The sequence below is a fragment of the Electrophorus electricus genome, chromosome 3 (assembly GCF_013358815.1).
Source record: "Electrophorus electricus isolate fEleEle1 chromosome 3, fEleEle1.pri, whole genome shotgun sequence".
Taxonomy (NCBI): Eukaryota; Metazoa; Chordata; class Actinopteri; order Gymnotiformes; family Gymnotidae; genus Electrophorus; species Electrophorus electricus.
The window spans coordinates 25257400-25277708 of record NC_049537.1 but is presented as its reverse complement, the minus strand read 5'-3'; the positions used below and the strand labels follow the sequence as shown (position 1 = coordinate 25277708).

Here is a 20309-nt window from a genome sequence, read left to right as displayed (position 1 = left end):
AATGGCTGTTCCATATTGTGATTAATCATCAGAAAAACGACTTATTGCTCCTTTAATATACTACTTAAATGTAACAATTTTTAAAAGGCCAAATAAGTCAATTATACTCATGGTAGGTCCACACAATATCATTACACATTTAGTCTAAAACATACAGATGAAACATGCCATCTATTACCAAGCAGCTAAGATTACAGTAAGCACCTTACTTTAAAACTGTCATTATGCACAAAATGGTGAGTGTAATCAAGAAGCACTCTTTAATACAGAAAAGTTGCAGAAAACATACAGAACCCAGAGAAAACTGCTGACCAATCACATTACATTAACAATATTCTATTTAATGAACAATTATTAATGTTTTTAAAAGTATATTCTACACCAAAGCTCTGAAAACATTCAGGTCTTCAACGTATTATTTTCCTTTGCATATTTTATTTAAGAAAGCAATTATTTCACTTCTGTTTAGTTAAAACAGTTCCCCTCCCTGGTAACAAAACATGTATGATAGCATTAAGACAATCAGTAAGAAACATGATTTATTTATATATATATATAATTTTATTTTATTTTATTTTTGCAGTGAATCTGAATTAACGTACTGTGTGCTAAGAAGATCACTATAAACAAATACAAAACATTGAGCACCAAGGTAAAACATAGCCTATTAAAGAACACATCAAAAGGAAATTAAATTGTAATAGCCTAACCCCAATATGGGATTCAGTGAATTATAAACGATGGCATGTAATATTCATACATTAATTTAATGTTTTGCTCAAATGCCATCTTGAAATAATCTGCATATCAGGCACAGGTAAACATTTTACAGCATCAGGAGAGAAGAAAAAAGAAAAAGCATTTTAATACTTTTTTTTTTTAATCAATCACTTGGTGGACTGTATGCAGCCATCGAATGAGAGGATCTTTGGATTCATGACTAGGCACATGTGATATAGTCTTGTGAACTACAATTCGTTTCAAACCTCAGCTTTTTAGAAATGCATAAAAAAAAAATAAACCATGTGTTTAGATTTTCCTTTTGGTTCTTTTAAATCTATAGTTTAAGAAAGTAATCTGTAGTATCACAATCCACTACATTTCATCTATATAATCCTCCGCCTTCGTTTTCTTGGGGTACTCGTCGTGGGAATTGCACTGATTGCAAGGGATCTGTTCCGAAGCTGTCTTGGACCTAAGGCATCAGGGTTGGATAAGGCATCTTCTATGACCACATCCCTCTTTGACCTCTTTTTCTTCATGTTCCCCAAACTTTCAGAGGCCTTTTTAACCTTCCCCAGCCCACCTTGCTCAGACATAGTGTTATTCTGGACAGCATTCTCACTGTCTGGTAGGGATGAACTTGGATTTTCCTTATTCGAGTCCTTAGACAATGAAGCTCCCTGCATCCCTTCGCAACACCTTGAGGAGTTGCCCTTTTCCACTCCTTGCTCTGGCGGATCGACGTAGTCTGTGACTTGAGAAGAACTTGGTAGAGGAGTGTGTTCAGCACTCATGAGCTTTACTACAGCATGAGTCTTGTCAAAGGACTGCAAAACTATCTTTGGCAAAGTAAATTTCACTGCAAAGAAAGACAAACCATTTCAAAGGTGCATTAATACATGATCACATCAACACATTAATATTCAATGCTCAAAAGAAATCTAGTTTTGGAAAAGCACATAGCATTAAAAATGTCTGATACAGGACATCAAAAATGCATTCAAGTTATATGCTCAAAAGTGTTTCTACATTTACAGCATTTAGCAGTAAATGTTTCTCTGGTAATTGTCCGTTACCTGTTTGACTGCCTAATCTAGGAGCTTTTGAATTTAGATTTCCACCACTGTTACATCAACCGCAACAGTATACATTCATATCCTGTTACACTAATTCTCTCAGAATTTTTAGCAACTTGGGTAATTTACCTCAAGTTTCCTAATTTAATATGTGATGTCAAATCAGTATGATAAGTGTCTGATCAAATTAGACAACCTTTACTAAATGTTTCACATGGTTAGAATTATGGTCACAGAATGGAGAAAGGACTCAAAGTGATACATGCTCTACTGAAAAGAGGTACAATACTTTTGGATCTTCTACAAAGAAAGTACTTTGCACATAACAAAAATACCAGAACACAAGTGCATCTGACTGGTACCTGATGGCCTGGGATGTGTTGAAGGTTTTTTGCTGTTGTGTATTGGAGGTAGACCAGTGGGGTTCTGTGCCAGAAATTTCAGTACTACATCCTCTAAAAAATTTCAGAGGAAAAATCTGTACTATATAATATGGTATATTTCTATATATAGTATAATAATCTTTACTAGGAATGCAATGATTAATTGACATCAACCAAGTTCTCCTCCAGTGCAGTAGTACCTATTATAACTGAGGGCAATAGGCTGTTCTCATAGTGGACACCTGCTGACACAGGACGTGACAAGTATTTGTCTGATTTGTCAACAACGGTCACTATAATGTCCAAAAAGGATATAGTCAAAGAAAACCATACTTTACCTGTTACCCCCAAACACACAGCACTTTACCCAAATCTTGAACATTTACGCTGCAGGCTGTGTGCTTGAACATAAGTCATTGCTCATTACATGCACTGTGCACTTTAATAAAACATCACTTCAACAACTGCACTCCTTACCTGGCTACCTCAACATTCTGTACGCTCCTCCATTATGCACCAAGCTGCAGTTGCCCATGTCTACATATTTATTGATATCTATAGTCTGCACTTTAAGCCCATCACTGCACATGCTCTGTAACTATCAGCTATGCACATACTGTCTTTTTTTATGTCAACTGTCTCATCATCTGCTCATACAAGTGGACTGGAGAATAGACAAACAGAGTTGCGTTATACTGTGCAGCCCTGCATTGGTATAATGACCATTTCAATTGGACAAGCTATAGCATAAGAACACTATAGTAGTCACTGTTGGGGATCCCAGCTTTCAGTACTTGACAGCTGATTTATTTCCGTCAGACCTAATCTTTAAAAAAATATATATATATATTTTTTTAATTCTTTTTAAAAATCCTGTTCAGACTCAAACAAGCCAAAGCACATTTAACATATACCTATAAACAACAGTGAGCAACAAAGAACCACTGAAAAATGCCCTAAGGCTCCAGAGGATCTGATTGTGAAGCATGCCTATTACAAGCTTAGAATAAAAGGATACTGTTTATTTTTATAACCTTGCTATAGATAATTAACTACCAATGTTTCCAGTGCAGTAACAGTTTTGAGCCAGAGTCCCCATTATGAGGATTTAAAGATATAGTCCAGCACTAAACCTCAAGCACCAATTCATGTTCAGAAATCTAGGTCATTTAAAGACTTCCATGGAGCATAATTTACAGTTCAAGAAATGGTCTATTACAACCATAAACATAAAAACAATTTAGCCATATGAGGACAGCAGATTAACTATGTGAATAGGCATTTTAATGTACTTGCCAAAAGGTTTTACAAATTACTATTTGCCATAAAACAGAATTAGTAACCTGCCTATTCTGTTTCCACATTTTCAGGATAAGTTTTTAAAGATTTTTTCATTACTTTGAAACCAAGTATTAGACAAATAAATAAACAGCTGGAGCACAAAAAAAAATGTTTTATAAGGTTTAGCACTAGAGTATTCCTTTAAGACATGATTATGATCTTTAAACATGAATGTCTACATTTAGTGAGAGCCTACAATCAGAAACCATGATACTAACCTGTGGTGATGGCTGGCTCCCTACTAGATTTCTTGGTTGTTTTGCGTATGTAATTGATGGTTCTCCACCGTCCAAAACGAGGTGGAAGTATGTTGCCGTCGCTGTCTGTACGTTTGTGGTTTATTTGGCTTGAAGTTAGTGGCAGGTTTTGAATCTTACACTGCTTTTCTCTTTCGGAGGGTTCCATCAAATTCCTCAATGGTGTCTCTTCTGTCTTTGCTGTTAAATTAAGAAAAGGTCAGTCAGATTGCTGAACCTTGCAACTAGTTGCAGAACAATCCCAGTAACACGCCTCTACCATCCGTAGCCAGGAGTCCAAAACAGGCCATGCTCTGACTGGGTGGCAAGAATGTGATTATTCCTTGCCCCACTGAGTAATGGCCCTGGGCTGCTGGATTCAGAGAACATTTTAAAGATGAGGCTGAACGTAATATTGGTTTAGCAAACCACTGCTACTGAATCGCGATGCTTGGAAGCAGAAACTAAGCTATATTAATTTTTAAGAGAATGAATCACACCCACATATTTTTCAGCACATCTATCATCAGTTATGCCTGCATGAAACCAAATCTCACTGAATAAACCACACTCTCGCTTTAGCTGTGGGCTGATAAATGTGTTTACTTTGGATTCTGACCAAATGAAGGCCACTTCTTGGTGACAGGCTACAGTGGTACGGTGCAGGGTCCCCTGAGGCCAAGCTTCTCATACTGGTGAACTACGTAAACAAGGTATGCAGAGCTCATTGCCTATCCAAAGTGTTTTTAATAAGTTAAACAGAACAAAATCTGTGGGTCATCAGTGATTGTATTGAGAGCTTCTGGTCTAGCCAGACAGAATTGTGTAGTCTAACTATAATCTTTTCGACATTTCAGCAAAAATCCATGCAACAAAGAGAATTCTGCATTCATGAAATGTACCAGTTAACTCTGCGATTCTCCTGATGTAAGCTGATCGTCTCTGAAGCATTGCTTTTTTCTTCTCTTTTAAAGCTTGCCTTCTGTCCTCCAGAGCCCGAATCATGAATCGAGCCTGTAACAAAACCAGGACAGAGTTATCCTCTTTTACCCCCCACCTCATTCAAGCCCAATTATCCTATATATGATAACTCATGACCTCAAGGCAGATCATACCCCATAAGCAAAATATTAGCAAAGAGCATTTTAAAATAGCATGGTGTGTCAATGACAAATTGACAACTGCTCAGTATTCTGGCTGGCCTGAAAAATTCTAATATTTGTTTGTTCATTTATGTCGGAATCTGAATCTCAGTTAAACATTTTGAAGGTCCTTTTTTAAGCAAAAGCCATATACTATGGCTAAACAGTACAATACATTACGAACAAAGGGTTTTAGAGCTGCCATTGTAAAAACTAAATTCCTGGTCTAGGCCATTGTGTTCACATTGCCGCTTATCAAATACATTTTGAACTACAATGAACATTCTGATGCTAAAATCATTAAACATTAATATTGTTGTTTTTAACTGGTTGTGAGAATAATTTTTGGATAATTGTGTAACTACCAAAACACCAAAGACCATTCAAATGCACTATTCGGACAGGATTACTATTACCTGGGAAGGTGGGGTAATGTTACTATTAAACTGCATTCCTTGGTGAATTCAGTACCAATCCTCCATGTTGGTCAATTTCTAGACGGTGCACTACAGCAATAATAAAGAGTCTCACGCATTTTACCTACTATAAAGCACCCCTTAGAAATAACCGCAGGTTGTTTTAATTTCATGCAAACTGCCATCATCACAACCAAGGAAAGTGTTTATCAACCATGGAGACACTATGAGGCATTTACTAGCATTTACTTACAGACCCAATAAAGCCAGTCGCTCTGATCAATTGCCGACCCCAAGTGAACGACGCACAGCAGAACCAGAAAACGTACCAACATTTCAGAGAGTTTTAGTTCTACTAAATGTATGTAGCTTGCTCATTTTTAAACCCAAGTTATTATTTCTATAAGCAGCTATACTAAATATCAACACAAACATTTTGCATAGATGACATGTAGAATTATAGTGAGTATGGAATTAAGAGAGTCCAAGACATCTAGTTCTTAATAGCCCTAGAAAGGTAATGTTCATTAAACATTTCAGGTTGCAATATAATTTTGTAGACATGTCCAGTAGAAGCTATGTATGAAACATCATGGAAATACACCTTGAGAAGAGATCTCCACCTCACGATTGCTTATCCTCTGCAAAATCACTCAAACATTACAGAAATCTGGTGGTAAAATTACACTGCATCCATATGCCCAAAAAACCTAGTCCAGTCCGAAAAGAACTAAAGCATGTAAAATGATATTCAGCCAAGCCATGCTAAGCAAGTTACCATTCATTAAAACTACCTGCATTATTCTAATTACATTATGGCTAAACAATAATGTGGATATGTTGCTAACCTGAATGAGAATGTCATGTTTGCACATCTTGATTTGCTCCTCAATGTTCAATGCTCTTTTCAGTGAAACGAAAGCATGTTGCAGTTCACCTCGGCGAGCACGCTCCTTCTCAGTGTGATTTAGACGCTTTGCTAGCACACGTGCTGGCAGAATCTTCATTGTGTTAAAAATATCTGTTCCATGATCAAGCTGTAAAAAGTAAAACATTCACATTTCCTTTGGGCATGCATCTCATTCTAAGGTCAATTATGAAGGAAAAGTATAACAATGTTAAGGTAAGAAACAACAAAGGAGTTGACTAAGGTCTAGATGTTTTATATGTTTGTATATAAGGTCTTACCTGTTCTCTAAATTGGGCTGCTCTATTTAAGCTCCTGTCGTGATCCAGATGATAAAGATGATTCAGAGAAGATTGTATCAAAGCACGATATCGCAAAGCACATATGGGGTGGGAGAAAACACCTTTGACAATCATTGACTATTGAAATATATCCTAACAATAATACTGGTGTGGTTCACTTTTGTGTCTTACATATTCTGTGATTCATTTTCCATCTTGTCAATAATCATCTTTTCCTGATATTCATCAAATGACTCAATGTCAACGTCGTCATCTTCACTGAATAGGTCAGCCTAGAAATCAAAATATTTTGCCAATGTAAAACTCAAGTTCTCAAGTTTTGCATGGATTCCAGGTCATTATAACAGTGATCAGGAAGATCATCATTAATACTTTTTGAATTAAAGTACTTACACTGTCCTCTGTTGTCCCACTGTCACTAGTAGATTCATATTCACTGGAACTTTCTTCATCACTACTTGAGTCATTATCCTCCTCCTCCTCACTTGAATCCCCTTCATCACTGCCTAACTCAGAACTGTTGCTCAGCTGTACATCAGTTTCACCTGAGCTCACCAGATCCACATCAGCCTCTTCATCTACCCATAACTCTTGTACTGGCTTCGCAAAATGTGTCTTGTTCCAGTTCATTTGCTCCTTTGGTTCTGGAACTTCCATGCTGTGAACATGCTCAGCTATTCTAGATATCCCAGTGCATTTGTCTGAGTGCTTAGCGAATTCACGTGACACCTCATTACTCCCATTGGATGATTTAAGCACAGTACGAAGAGAAAGCACCTTTGGGTCAGTTTTTCTTGAGGCCACATTCGGCAGATATGCTGCCAGTGTAGCATTAGCTGCTGGTGTCTGACCCTCCAATAAAGGACATGGAGCATCACCATCAACGTCTAGATCATCTTCACCATCTTGAAAATGATGCACAGCATCGGTGTTGTTGGGAGAAGTAGAAATTATTAATTCAGTTTGTACTGGATTATTGTGCAATTCCTTGTTGAGAATTTGTGAATTCTTTTCTGATACCAAACCTTTACAGACATGATTAGAAATTACTGTTGCCATATGATCATTATTAGACTCTTGTTCAGCAGTGATGACAGAGTTTTTGGAGCATGTGTCTCTCCAGGTTGGGTCGTTGCATGGTTCTATTTTAACGAAAAGCCCAGAATGACCTTCAGGGATTTGGTCCAAATGGTTGGAAAGTACATTTTTGTGTATTTTATTGATGACCGGAAAGCTTTGTTCAGGGACAAGCCCTTGTTCACTAATGTCAGATGGGTTAGCAACCATATCTTTCTGTATTGGTTCATTATAAGGTTCAATTTTAACGAGAACTAGTGGACCCTTTTGTCGCACCAGAATGTGTTCACTCTCATCAGGGGGGCTGATGGGCAAAGTCTGTGCTGGTTCATTATTGATCTCTTTTTTAATAAGAATCGAAGAACCATCAAAGGTTGGCCTTTGGGCACTGTCATTTGCATGTTTGGAAGTGTTTGCATTTATGTATGGCTCATTATGGATCATTTCTTGGTAATTAGATGGGAAGCTGATTTCTATACATTTCTGTTTATCATATGTTTGTTCATCATTTGTTTCAGGTGATATGGAAATAATTTGAGTATGGGGGCTTTCTGAAGTCTCAGTCTTTTCACATGAAAGTTCGTCCTCGTCCCCGAGAGGACATTCACCGCAGGCACTGGAGAAAACATTAATAGTTCCTGTTGTTGCTGCAGGCTTCAAATCATTAGCTTCTGCAAAAGCTCGGCCTTCAGCAGGAGTATTAGAATTCTTATGTACCTGTTCATTTAAATCCTCATTCTCATCTTCAGAAGCTGAGTCATCCTCATCTATCCACAAAATTCGCTCTGCTCCACTGGGTGGCCAGTCATCCAAATCCCCAAGTTCTGATTCACAATCAGTACTTTTGATTACCCGCTCAGCTCCTTCTGGTACCCAGTCATAATTGCCACAAGTTGCTGCATCATTGGAACCTAATGACTCTATGTTTTTCTCCATAAAGCTGTCTTCGTTAACACTTCCTGAAGTCAGGACATTGTTTCCATTGTTTAAACCACTTGCCTCTGTTTCTAGATTAAGTGAACTAGTGCAGCTTTCTGATGTCTGGCATTTTTGTTCTGTATTAGGGGAGCCACTCTGTGAAATGGATTTCTCCATACAGTCATCATTCTGTGGCAGTTCAGCTACAAGAGCACTAGCAGAGGTAGCATCTGAAGGAATAGCTGGAGGTGCAGGAGGTTGCATCCCTACTGGAAGTTGAATGAGCGAGAAACCTCCCGGAAGTACCAAAGTAGAAGCAGCACCATTACAGGGATCAGGAGGTTTAGCAACCTGCTTTGATCCTATCCACTTGCTCTCACCAGAAGGTGGACATAACCGGAAAGAAACCGTTCCCATTTTAGCTGGAAAACTAGGCAGTGTATTAAATGCTGGTGTGTCATTCACAATATTCGTGCCAGTCATTACAGACAGGGATGGCATTTTGGGTGCAATGGATGGCAAAGACTTAAGTGACGGCTTTGTAGCAGGACTGACTTTCCAAGGTTTTTGTACAGGTGCAGTGTCGTCATTAGGCCGGCCTGAGTCCGCAGCTTTTTCTATAATGTGTGGAGTGGTACCTGTGTAGTGATTAAAAATGAAATGAAAGAGGAAAATCTATCATAACCAAAAAATACACAGTATGTACAACAAATTAACAAAATTAAGATAGCCATCACCATGTACACTTTTAGTCAAATGGACTAAACATCAATTACTTTCAACAATTCAAGCAAGGACCAATTTAACAAATAATGCACAAATAAGCAATCATTACAAACATTTTATGTGGAAAATACAATAAACAAAAACCCACTTATAAATAAACATGTAAATAATTTCTTGGACCAAAGGCTTGCATTTTTGCAAGCACAATTAATAGCTTCCATTGACCATGCATTGGGCTGCCAATCAATAATCCACATTGGAAAAACTAAACAGCATATACATGACCAATCTCCAGACATCATCTTCAGTTCCTATAGAAATACTCCAGCATCAAACCTCAAATCATTTTACTCACTCTTCAGAGAATGTCAAAATGGTTTAGTGTTAGTTTTGTAGTTACAGATGGTACAAACATTACATGCCCTGTAGATTTATATAGGCGATCATATGAGGCTGGCTACAAAACCAAGCATTTAACAAAAAAAAAAACAAAAATCTTTTAACTACTCTGAATGCTGAATAAAACGTGTTTTTTTTTTTAGTTATAATGTTGGCATAATGCTTGAGTCAGTATTATCACACAAACTTAAAACAAAGTATGACATACTGCCCTATACAAAAATGAACAAAGCTACACTATATAGCTGATTGCAGGAAGCAATCCACTTTAAGCTTAAAAGAATGATTTAATGGTTAAATTTAAATTCAAATGTTAGTTTTCTCCATTTTGGTCACCTTAAGACAGTTAATAAAAAGTTGCCCTTCCCTTAGCTACTATATGCCTCACAGCTCCTCTTTTGTCAACTGACTAGTTGCAAGTCAAACTACACAGGACATTTTCAAGTGTGGACTTTTTTTTTGGCAAGGATAGTTTCTTTTAGGCCAACAAAAAAAAACAAACCACACAACACATGACTGATTTCCAGCTCCTCCTCCATTTAATTTCATTCAAATTAAATAATGGTTGTGTCCAAATAAAGAAGATAGTATCCAATTCAGTTATGATGGTAAGGTTTTAAAAGACATCACACAATGACATGAGAGAGAAAGCATAAAATAATACTTACCTTCACTGTGAGAGCAGGACTTTGGGGAACTGACAGGCCCTGGGGTGATGGGTACCAGTTGGAACATTTGACCATTGTACTGACAGAAGAAGTTTGTGCCTGGCATTCCTGGTACAGGCTGCAGAACCACTGGCTGCCCGGGTGGGAGAACGGCACATGAAGTTCTTTCTACTGAAGGAGCAGCAGCACCTCCAGGTGATGCAACTGGCACAAGAAGAAATTTGGAGCCATCGGGTATAACAGGGCATTTAACAGTGAGTTTACCAGGCATTGGAGCCAGAGGTGCTATGAGAGCATCCTGCTTCAAAGATGTACTGCACTCTAAAAGCAAAACAAAATCATACCACAGTTAATGCCTTCAAGGTTCAAAGAGTGCTCAGGTTTGGAGTAATCATGCAAACAAAAACTTTACAGCACGTTATAATGCCACTAAACCTTTTATAGCAGTACAATTCCAACAGATTTATGATGCCAGTTATCCCCATCATGCAATTAGCATGCTTCACACTGCCAGGTAGCATTAAACAAGGTGGCAACACCGCCATATGTCAGAGACAATATAACTAAACAAAAAAACTGACTGACTTAAATAATGGCTCAATCCCAGCATTCAGTACAAAAATAACAAACATTAAAATAAGGCAAGTGTACTATCCGTAACATGTTAGGAGCATAATCTGAATGCTCCAAGAAGGTAGAGTCTTGTCAATTGTAAAACTGAACCATCAGCAATTTAGGAGATCATATTTAGCACAGTAAAATTAAGCCTTTTTGCTGTTTCAATGCTGTATAAGTAACTTACCCACAAGTTTGGCAATGTCACTCAAGGGATTAAGCTTTGATCCTGTTTTAGGGGTAGGGGCAGCGACAAAGGCATGAGAAGGTCTGATTACATCAGAACTAGAAGTAGTTATCTTTGAAATGCTCGTCACTTTGGGTAGAGCATTAGGCTCAACAGGGTCTTTTCCAGAAAAGTGTTTGGGAACGGCAGATGCAACTTTAGGTTGCTCTTGAGGCTGGGGCCTGAGCCTTCCAGTGACAAAAGCTGCAAAACGATTAGCTGGATGCAAGGCCCCCATCTGACCCATCAGCAGCTTGGCTTGAGTATACATTTTGCCATTCACCTATAATATATACACATACAGGCATGTGAGGTTTCTGTTCCACAGTAATTTTATAAAATTAACAATATTTGAAAAGGAAAACAAAAAACAAAAAACAAACAAAAAAAAAACAACCCACAATCCAAGCTGAACTTAACTGATCAGAACTTACCTGAATTAGCCCAAGACCAGAGCTTCCAAGCTTCTTCTTTTCAGCCTTGAGATACCCAGCAGAAGCAGCACGAGTGAGCAAAGGGAGAAGTCTTGATGGCTTTTTAGCAGGCATCTTCACCTGCTTCTTCTTCCTGATGCCGATTTTGCTCCAAGAAATAAGTTCAGCTGAGACTGTGTGGAAGGTTAATTGCGTTAATACTAAAAACTGGTCTTGTGTGCTCAAGATCTTCTGTAATCATCCAATGTCCTATAAAATGGCAAATGCAAATGGAAAACATATCTTAATGCATTTTACATTTTCAGCAGTTGTTACCTTTTTCAGATTTCGTTTCATTGGTTTTTGAAAAGTTGGTTTTCGTCTTTTCTGCTGGCCGAAGGTCTTCAGTCACCTTTGTTTCCTCAGCCCGAGAGATGCACACAGTGTAGGTGACTGTGGAGCACGTCTCTCCTCTTTTCAATGTGGTGGACAATGGCTGCACTCTGTAAATCCCGAGGCAGAAAGGCTCTATGAGGTGATTGGTGCTCATGCGGCTGAACAGGGCACTCAGCACAGAGTTCCGATGAGGTTCCCAGTTACACTCAGACAGGATTTCCAGTAGTTTAGTGGGCTCAGGTTCACCTGGATCCACCACAAAGGCCATAGCTTCAGGGAGCTCTGCAGCTTCTGAAGACAGGAGAATGCACCATGAAGACTCATCCTATAAACATTACTTTTTACCTTATAGCAGATATTGCATATTATAGACAAAAACACTAACCTGCAAACTTTTGAGAGGTGGATGAGACACTGCCTTCAAAAGAATGACTCTGGAAGTGAGAAAACACCAGGTCACTCAAGTTTTTCTGGAGAACAATCAAGGTATGTAAAGATGCATCTTCATACGCAAAAGTATATCCCAATGTTATACTATTTACAAGTTTTTTAGCTGCCTGCATCTGCCTCTTGGATGGCAACATATGAACCTGAGTAGGTGGATTACTGTTGTACTCTCTCACACGAGCACATGTCATCATGCTCTCAAAATACAAGTACACAGGATCTTTATCCTCATCACGCATCTGTGACCAAGCAGAGCAGGCAGTTATATAGCAGCAAAACAAAGATCAAATTTTCAAAATCAAAATTTTCATTTACACTTTTAGTACTCAGTTTTTATTCCATTATATATTCTTAACATACAATACAAAGGTCAATCACAGACCTTATTTCATGCTCAGCACATGCATTGCCCAATAGATCATAAAAACTGAAAGCATCATTACTGACCTGAGGAGTGGGACGTGGAACATAGACACGCAAACGAGATGCTATTTTAATACAAGGTGCTGGCTCAGGCACAAATAAGGGCTCAGGGTCTTGCTCTGCATTCCTCCTCTTCCACAAGGAGGTGACACTGAGTGCAGGTGGCGGCCTGGGCTCCTTCTCTGGGTCTGCGATGGCTTTCAGAAATAAGTAGATGTTACATTTATTCAATATATACTGCAGCAGCAAATACCAAAAAGAAGCCATGGTTAGGTTATTTTAAATTACAATAATGACAGAAATTAGTACATTAGACCTGCCAGTTAATAAAAGGACACTCACAAAAAGCCATCAGTGCTTTTTTCCTGCCATGCCGAATGTTGGTCACTCCTGGAGGGCGTATCAGAAAGACCTTGTGTTTGAAACAGCTGCAATCAAACATGCATTCCACCCGTTGACAGTGAATGGGCCCTCTGATCTCCCTGTGCAAGCTATCACAGATGCAGCCCAGGTGACAGAAGTCTTTAGGACATGCATCTTCTTTATGATGGAGCATGCTGAACTCTGTCCTCCTCACTGAACTCTAGAGATAGATAAAACACCACACTTCAACAAAAAAATTCAGGTTAAAATGTAGAGCCCCATGCTACTTTTCATTATAAACAATGTGCCAAAAGGTAGATACACACAAAATATTTTTTTTATATATATATATATATATATATATATATATATATATATATATATATATTTATTTATTTTATTTTTTTTAAGAGAGAGAGAGAGAGAGAGAGAGAGAGAGAGAGAGAGAGAGAGAGAGAGAGAGAGAGAGAGAGAGAGAGAGAGAGAGAGAGAATACCTGGGAAGTAAGCAATGAATTGAGGGCAAATGTTGCCCTCTTGTAGGTAATGTGTGTACGGACTTTGCCATTAAATAATGCTTCCTCCTCCATGCCCTGCAGCATGATCTGCGCCTGGGTTTTACCAGGAGTCATGACATGGCATCCACCATTGCTCTGGCTGTCGATTGTGCCACTGGAGTTCCTTCTCAGTGGAGGCCTGCCATGTCTCCTCTTTATAACTGATCTTGAAGGGAGTCCAGAGGAACTAGTGACTTTAACTGGAGACGTCGCATGTGGCTGGCTTTGAAGCGTATGCCCAAAAGTAGCGCATTTCCGTTTTTCCTCAAACATTTTTTGTTGTTCTGTTGTAAATAAAGACACAGGTTTTCCTGGCGACCCCCTAATTGAAGATGTGGGCAGGGTCTCATTTGGAGCATTGCAGTCAGTCTTGTTTGGCAGTACAGACGCAGATCGGTTCTTAAGTATACTATCCAGAGTGACCACATAACTGCTGCTCTTAGACGGAAGCTGATAGGAAACAGGTAGCGTAGAACTCTTGGAGAAAACAGCAACACGGTCGGTGATCTGCTGAGCTTCATTCCGGAGATACTCATCTAGCATGTCACTGCAGAATGCAGAACTGTTTCTCAGACCTAGTCAGAAGTAGAAAATTTGATTGCAAAACTGTTCACTCAGAGAACAATTATAAACACATTAAAGTGTGTTAAGGGAACAACATATCCACAAGGTCCAAAAAAAAAAAAAAAGAGTAACTCCATACCTTCAGGTGTATTCTGTACTGTCTTGGTCTTAAATTTGTCTCGCCAGCCTTTTATCTTTGTGGGATCATTTGTTTTGCCAGTCCGAGACACAAAAGAACCAGCTGCATCTATACAAGAACCACCTGCCATTGAGAATCTGAAATCTGGACTAACTACGGTTTTGTAACATTGTAACCGTCCTTATACCCTTAATATATTACTACTAATCAACACCACATCATGAAAACTAGTTTGCTTATTTTAATCTCACCATAGGAAGATGTGAGGCTCATGGAGTGCACTTGATCTAGACAGCCGTAAACAGGTGGGGGTAAGGGTAAGCACACACCAAGGTATCGCAAGTCTATGCCTAGCAGTGGATCCAGGAGGCCCAACTTCATACCAACTGTAGAAGTAAAACACCAAAATACAGCTCATTCTTTAGTGCATCAGTACATCCACAGCGGAAAGATACTCATAGAGTTGAGATAAGGTCCACACTTTCACTACAAACCTTCCTGTAGTACTGGGTGAATAACCTGTCTGTGCTTCTGCTGTTTCAGGTCAAGTAGTAAAGTGCTCTCCAACATCAAAAGTCTCTCTTCCATAGAAAGATTGACATCTAGAGTGACGAGACACAGACGTCAAATGATATACTCCAAAGTAGTTTGAGAAGCACCACCATTTTTTTTTCTTTTTTCCACTTCAGAATGTGTCTACAGCATTCAAGCTTGGGTTTGCTACTACAATATAACAAACCAAGTGAAGGGCTTTAAAATTAAAGGTTTTTTGTATTGTATAGGCTATACAATGGCAAAAACAAAAAACAAAATTCAAACTTAATAAATTGATAACCATTCTGTTTACTATCACTTGCCACATCACTACTGGCTGCATTACAGATGTGTGCCTTTGGCCCCAGGTAAATGAGTCAGAGTTGCAAACAGCTGTGAAATCATCCCATTAACATGCATGCAAAAAACACGTGCAAAAAACTCAAATATAACAATTAATGAAGGCTTGCTGTCAAGTGTTGTGTACACACCGACAAAAAACCATATCAATAAAATTCATAAAATTTACACTTACATTTGTTATCTAACAGTAAATAACATGGTTTCCATACAAAACTTTTAAAAAGGATGTGACTTTCATAAATCCTAGAAAGGCAGCAAAAAGTCATCAAGCTACATACCTTCAATTTCATCTTTATCTTTCTGGTTCTGAGTTTGAGACTGTGGATGCAGAGATGTTTCCACATGCTTCATGTTCTGAATATGAATGTTTAAGGATTCCTTTGGAATAACAGACATGCAAATCATCAGCTCCAAATATCAAAAAAAGAAAGTATACACTAGAGATAGATTAACCAAAAATATTTTTACATGGGTCACAGTGAAGAAAAAAAATTAGACATTTATGAGATACAAAAAAAAGGTATATTCCGAAGTACACAGGCATAAATCATACCTTTGCAGCAAAAGACACAAACAACATTCCTTCCACATCTTCAAGGTCTGGCTGCAAGGAAACATCAAGAGGGGCAACTACAGGAGGAGGGGCTTGTGAACACCTGACTGTAGACCAACATTTTGCCTTTGCTTTCCTCCCCCTCTGGAAACGCCTGTGCAAAAAAGGTGGCTGAGTATTCTGCTTGTTTACTTGACTGCTGTTAAGGAAATGCAGCCTGGGAAGAGAAACAGCAGCAACCTTCAGCTTCACTTTCTCCAGAGGCTGAGGAACATGAGCAGTCATGAATGATTTTGTAGGTGATTTGCCATGTGCATAGGTGATCTGAGATTTAACTACGTGTTTAGAGTCAAATTTTAAACTTTCGGTGGCGGCGGCAGAAGAAACAGGTCCATCAGTAGTTTGTGGGGGTTGTTCTAAGGACACAGTTTCATTTAATTCAACAACCAAAGGTGCTACATTCTCAACCAGTGCTGGCTCTATTGGGTGTTCCTTGCCTCTACCGTTCACATCCTCTTTACATGAAACAACACTATTCTGACATCTTGAGGTATTCCTTATTTTTGTGAAGATCCCCTCATCTCTTTTCATAGACAATGATTCTGGATAAGAACATTTTATGCTGCAAGAGAGTAGGAGAGAAAAACATTGACATTTCAAAAGCTACTGTATAAACAAATATCAAACTTTGATATAATAATTAAAATGCACTTCATTTTAGACTTCCATTTGTAATATTTCCAAAACTAGATTAGATTCCGTTATTGTCATTGCAGAGTACAATAAAATTGAGTAAGAATCCTGATGGTGCACCCTCACAGAGCAAATGCCAAATTAATCATTTAAAATACTCCCCCTTATATATATATATATATATATATATATATATATATATATATATATACAAAAGATAATCACTCACACACATGAATTTAAATATAGAAACAATATACATAGCAGAGGTATTGCAAATTTAAAACAATCTCTGTATACCCAGTCATGTAAGTTATATTACCATTTCCACACATTCCAAATTCACAAAAGTATCCTTTAGTACTCTAGTTTCATAAAATGGAGGACAAAAAAAAATATCAGGATACTAAATACCTGTGGTCTTTAATGCAGGGTGAGACTGCATTCTTTAATGTGCTCATTTGTCTTTGTTCACTGGTATCTCTGTTCAAACCTAGTACAGCAGAACGTGAGCGTAGGCCGCCAGGAGAGCAGAGCCTGAGTTTGTCTTGAAGTAGGCGAATGCTCTGTCTGTCTTCTCGGAAGGCCATGGCAAAAGGGTTACAGTCTATTTTCAACTGGGTGATCTGTGGGTTCTGGTAGCTTGTAACTGCATAGAACTCTGTTTTAGGGAAAGCAAATGTCTTAACATCATGGCTGTCAAGCAAAATGAGCTCTTGTGAGCCTGAATCAATAGGAACAATGTGAAGTCGTGGTTGGTAGCGGTGCATTGGGTGCAAAACCAGACAGCCCTCTTGGTCCATGGAGTTATTGGTTAGTTTCACCTTGTAAAAGGACACTGGGCTCTCCATCCATTGTCTACCCCGGGCTGGGGACTCTGGGTGAACACACACCCGCCCAAGCACATCTGGCTCCCCCACTGCAGCAGGTTCCCATGTCTTTCCATTCCATTTGTGAGTAAAACCATCTAAAGGCACGACATCCATGATCAGTAGGTACATCCTTTCTGGATCCAAACCGTTCAGTCTAAAGCGGCAGCATGGAAACATGCGTCTGCCTTGTGTTGTGAGGATCATCTCTGTGCCCAAGCTGTGAAACCGACTCCAAACAGATTCATTCTCCAGAACGGCTGTGATGTCACTGCTTGTGCAACCACTCAGTGTGGAGCTTTTAGTTGACATCACAGGGAACAAGGCAACCAGTTGTCTTGCCTCTTTGGTCACTGAAGAAGCAGCCTGGTTTTTGCTACACCCATCAGTTTTACCTGGCTTTAGAATGCCAGATATTGAGTGCTGAATAGAAGCTACACTCAGTTTTGTCTTTTCCCAAATCATTGCACTGTCATCATCTTCCATGTTGTAAGCAATTATAAGAGAAAGGAAGATCCAATACAGGTTTGACTCCTTACATTAGATGCAATCTTTGTTCTTTAAGCATCCTAAGGATACATAAAAATTGTACAAATAAGACAAGGCTATTCAACCAGCACAGGGGTGACAAGGACAATAGATATGCATATATTATGCTGTTCAGGATTAGTAAACATTTTGTATGTTTGCACAATATGTATCTGATAACGCATAGTTAAAAAGATGATTATTTTAGAACGTTTTGCATTTTCATAGCAAGTCCACTGTACTTGATCAATGAGATGTTATGTCCAGGTTAATGCTAAAATGTAATAGAAATAAGTGTTTCAACAGATATAAAACCTGAAATCTCAAGATTTGGACAGCAGAACCTAATTTTATATACAATACACCACCTTATGTTCAGAACCTATGGTCTTCAACACCCTTAATATCTGACATAACTCTGTCTGCAGAAAAGTGTCAGTCACTCTTTAATCACCCAATAAAATTCAGCCTTTTATGTTTAATATGAATGTTTGCATACACAAGCAGAGAGGTGCTAATGCAAATCCACCAAAACCTCATTTGCAAAATGAATGTTTTCAGACTCCTGGAAAAGAGAACACCCCTTACCCAAACTTATGCATGGCTGCCATGAATGTTCATACTAAAAAAAGACTCTGCTGAGACCTATATATAAATAAATAGCTGATTTACACTGTACTATTTATGGAAATACTCAATGTTTGTATTAAATATGCATGAGAATACCCTGTTCATCTGACTTATTTCATCAAGTAATTTCTCATTCCAAGAGAGAGAGAGTAATGTGTTACTGAATATGTACTATTCTCTGTATAAGAGAATATTATGAAGCTGGTAAGTTAAAGTAAATTTAATTAATCTGTGTATAACCGTATCAGTGCTGTATTATTTGTGTAGACTTTTGGCACATATTAAATTAAGATAAAATGTTTTGTCCATAAATAACAGATTTGTAACTTGAGTTGTATGATATAAAGCGCTATTTATGCTTAAACATGAGGAAGATTAAATCTCACGAGTTTCACGTTACCAATGAACGTAACGATCTTGACCACGCCCACACGTGAGTAACGTGTTACCTAACGACGTTTTGCGTAAAGTGTACTTAATTTCTCTCATTATACACATTTAAATCTAACAAAGATTGCTTTATTGCATATTAAATTAATCTCAAAGCGCCACGTGTTTACTCAACAAGAAATCTCAACATATTTCCAAATATAATTTTAAATAGCGTTGGTGTCATCTTTTTACGTTAGATATTTAAACATAAACATAACCAACCTAGATAACTGTTATGCAGCTGAAGTTAGTCATTAACATTTTGGTATACCATCTTTAGATACTTATTAACCCAAAAGGAACAGCCTCATTTCAGAAATTAGTTAACAGAGACCTAATAAAAAACATTAAGACGAATTAGTGAAACACCATTACAAAAAAATAAATGATTAATAATTATGGTTTGTATTTTTCGGACATTAACATTCTTTTCATAAAAATTATACAATTATTTTAGTCACCAAATTAACTCTAGCTATTTAGTTATCTTAGATATGGAAATACCAAGTTAGCCAACTAGCTAACACTGCTTGAAGCTAACCTTGACTGGTAGCTGTTCTTCGCAAAACCATAGCTAAAGCTTCATAATACGTGAATACATTGAGCACCCGTGAACAGCTTCAGTACTATACTTTTAAGCTGCGTCACAATAACTCGGAAACAATGCACAGCTGCTTCCAGGCGAATCTCACGCGGCTACACAACTTCGACGAACACCACAAACTCACCAATGGAGGCCCACGCAGGCGGCTAACGCGTGGCTTGGGAAGGGAACCACGGCGCATGCACCCTGGCTACGATGGCGCGTGCTTTCCTCACAAACATGACTGGAAAGCGGGACTCAGTCCTGCGCTTAAGACAGTTTGAAATCACCCAGCGGCTTCTAAACTCCCTCAAAAAAGGTCTACCTGACAATATGCATGTTAAGCTGTCCCCTACTTGTATTTTAATCTTAGGTGACGGCTTGAGTTTGAACGGACTCTTTGCGTCGTTCGTCGTGCCCTGATTTCTGGTTTATTCAATCGAACTACACGAACGCTCCATGTCAGCTGTAGCACGCGAGACTATGTGACGTAAGAGCCACAACCGCGCAGGCTCCCACAGCTGGAGGAGAGGTGTTTGGGGTTTTTTATTGATCGATTACTTATTGAATTGCTGTTTAATAAATTCATGGGTACCTATATGAGTGGAATTTAATATTTAACTATGATATGAAATACTCGTAATTAATAGTACACCAGAGTGAAAGTT

General features: G+C 38.4%; 1 protein-coding gene across 3 annotated transcripts; it reads right to left on the bottom strand.

Moving 5' to 3' along the window:
* Window positions 1–184: 184 nt before the first annotated feature.
* On the bottom strand, window positions 185–20050 carry magl (MAX dimerization protein MGA-like). Of its 3 annotated transcripts, none has more exons than XM_035524783.1 (24): window positions 19787–20050; window positions 17014–18037; window positions 15907–16528; window positions 15632–15731; window positions 14951–15058; window positions 14708–14842; window positions 14457–14564; window positions 13694–14328; window positions 13177–13417; window positions 12859–13031; window positions 12507–12650; window positions 12350–12398; window positions 11905–12255; window positions 11590–11762; window positions 11117–11438; window positions 10315–10635; window positions 6920–9159; window positions 6698–6798; window positions 6506–6539; window positions 6166–6354; window positions 4662–4773; window positions 3742–3960; window positions 2162–2254; window positions 185–1582 (listed from the first exon to the last, which is right to left on the bottom strand). In XM_035524783.1, exons 2-24 carry the CDS (start codon window positions 17952–17954, stop codon window positions 1107–1109), a joined length of 7887 nt encoding a protein of 2628 aa, XP_035380676.1. In that variant the 5' UTR covers window positions 17955–18037; window positions 19787–20050; the 3' UTR covers window positions 185–1106. The 3 variants fall into 3 exon arrangements, with proteins under 3 accessions (XP_035380676.1, XP_035380677.1, XP_035380678.1); XM_035524784.1 differs by having other exon boundaries at window positions 12555–12650; XM_035524785.1 differs by lacking the exon at window positions 2162–2254.
* Window positions 20051–20309: the final 259 nt, after the last annotated feature.

What these genes read in the sequence shown, in the direction of transcription:
- magl (XM_035524783.1), bottom strand. Translation starts at nt 17,954, where the DNA reads ATGGAAGATGATGACAGTGCAATGATTTGGGAAAAGACAAAACTGAGT. An exon ending in TCACCCAGTACTACAGGAAG is followed by an intron (nt 14,843 to 14,950) that starts GTTTGTAGTGAA and finishes TTACTTCTACAG; the next exon opens with TTGGTATGAAGTTGGGCCTC. An exon ending in AAAAGCACTGATGGCTTTTT is followed by an intron (nt 13,032 to 13,176) that starts GTGAGTGTCCTT and finishes TATTTCTGAAAG; the next exon opens with CCATCGCAGACCCAGAGAAG.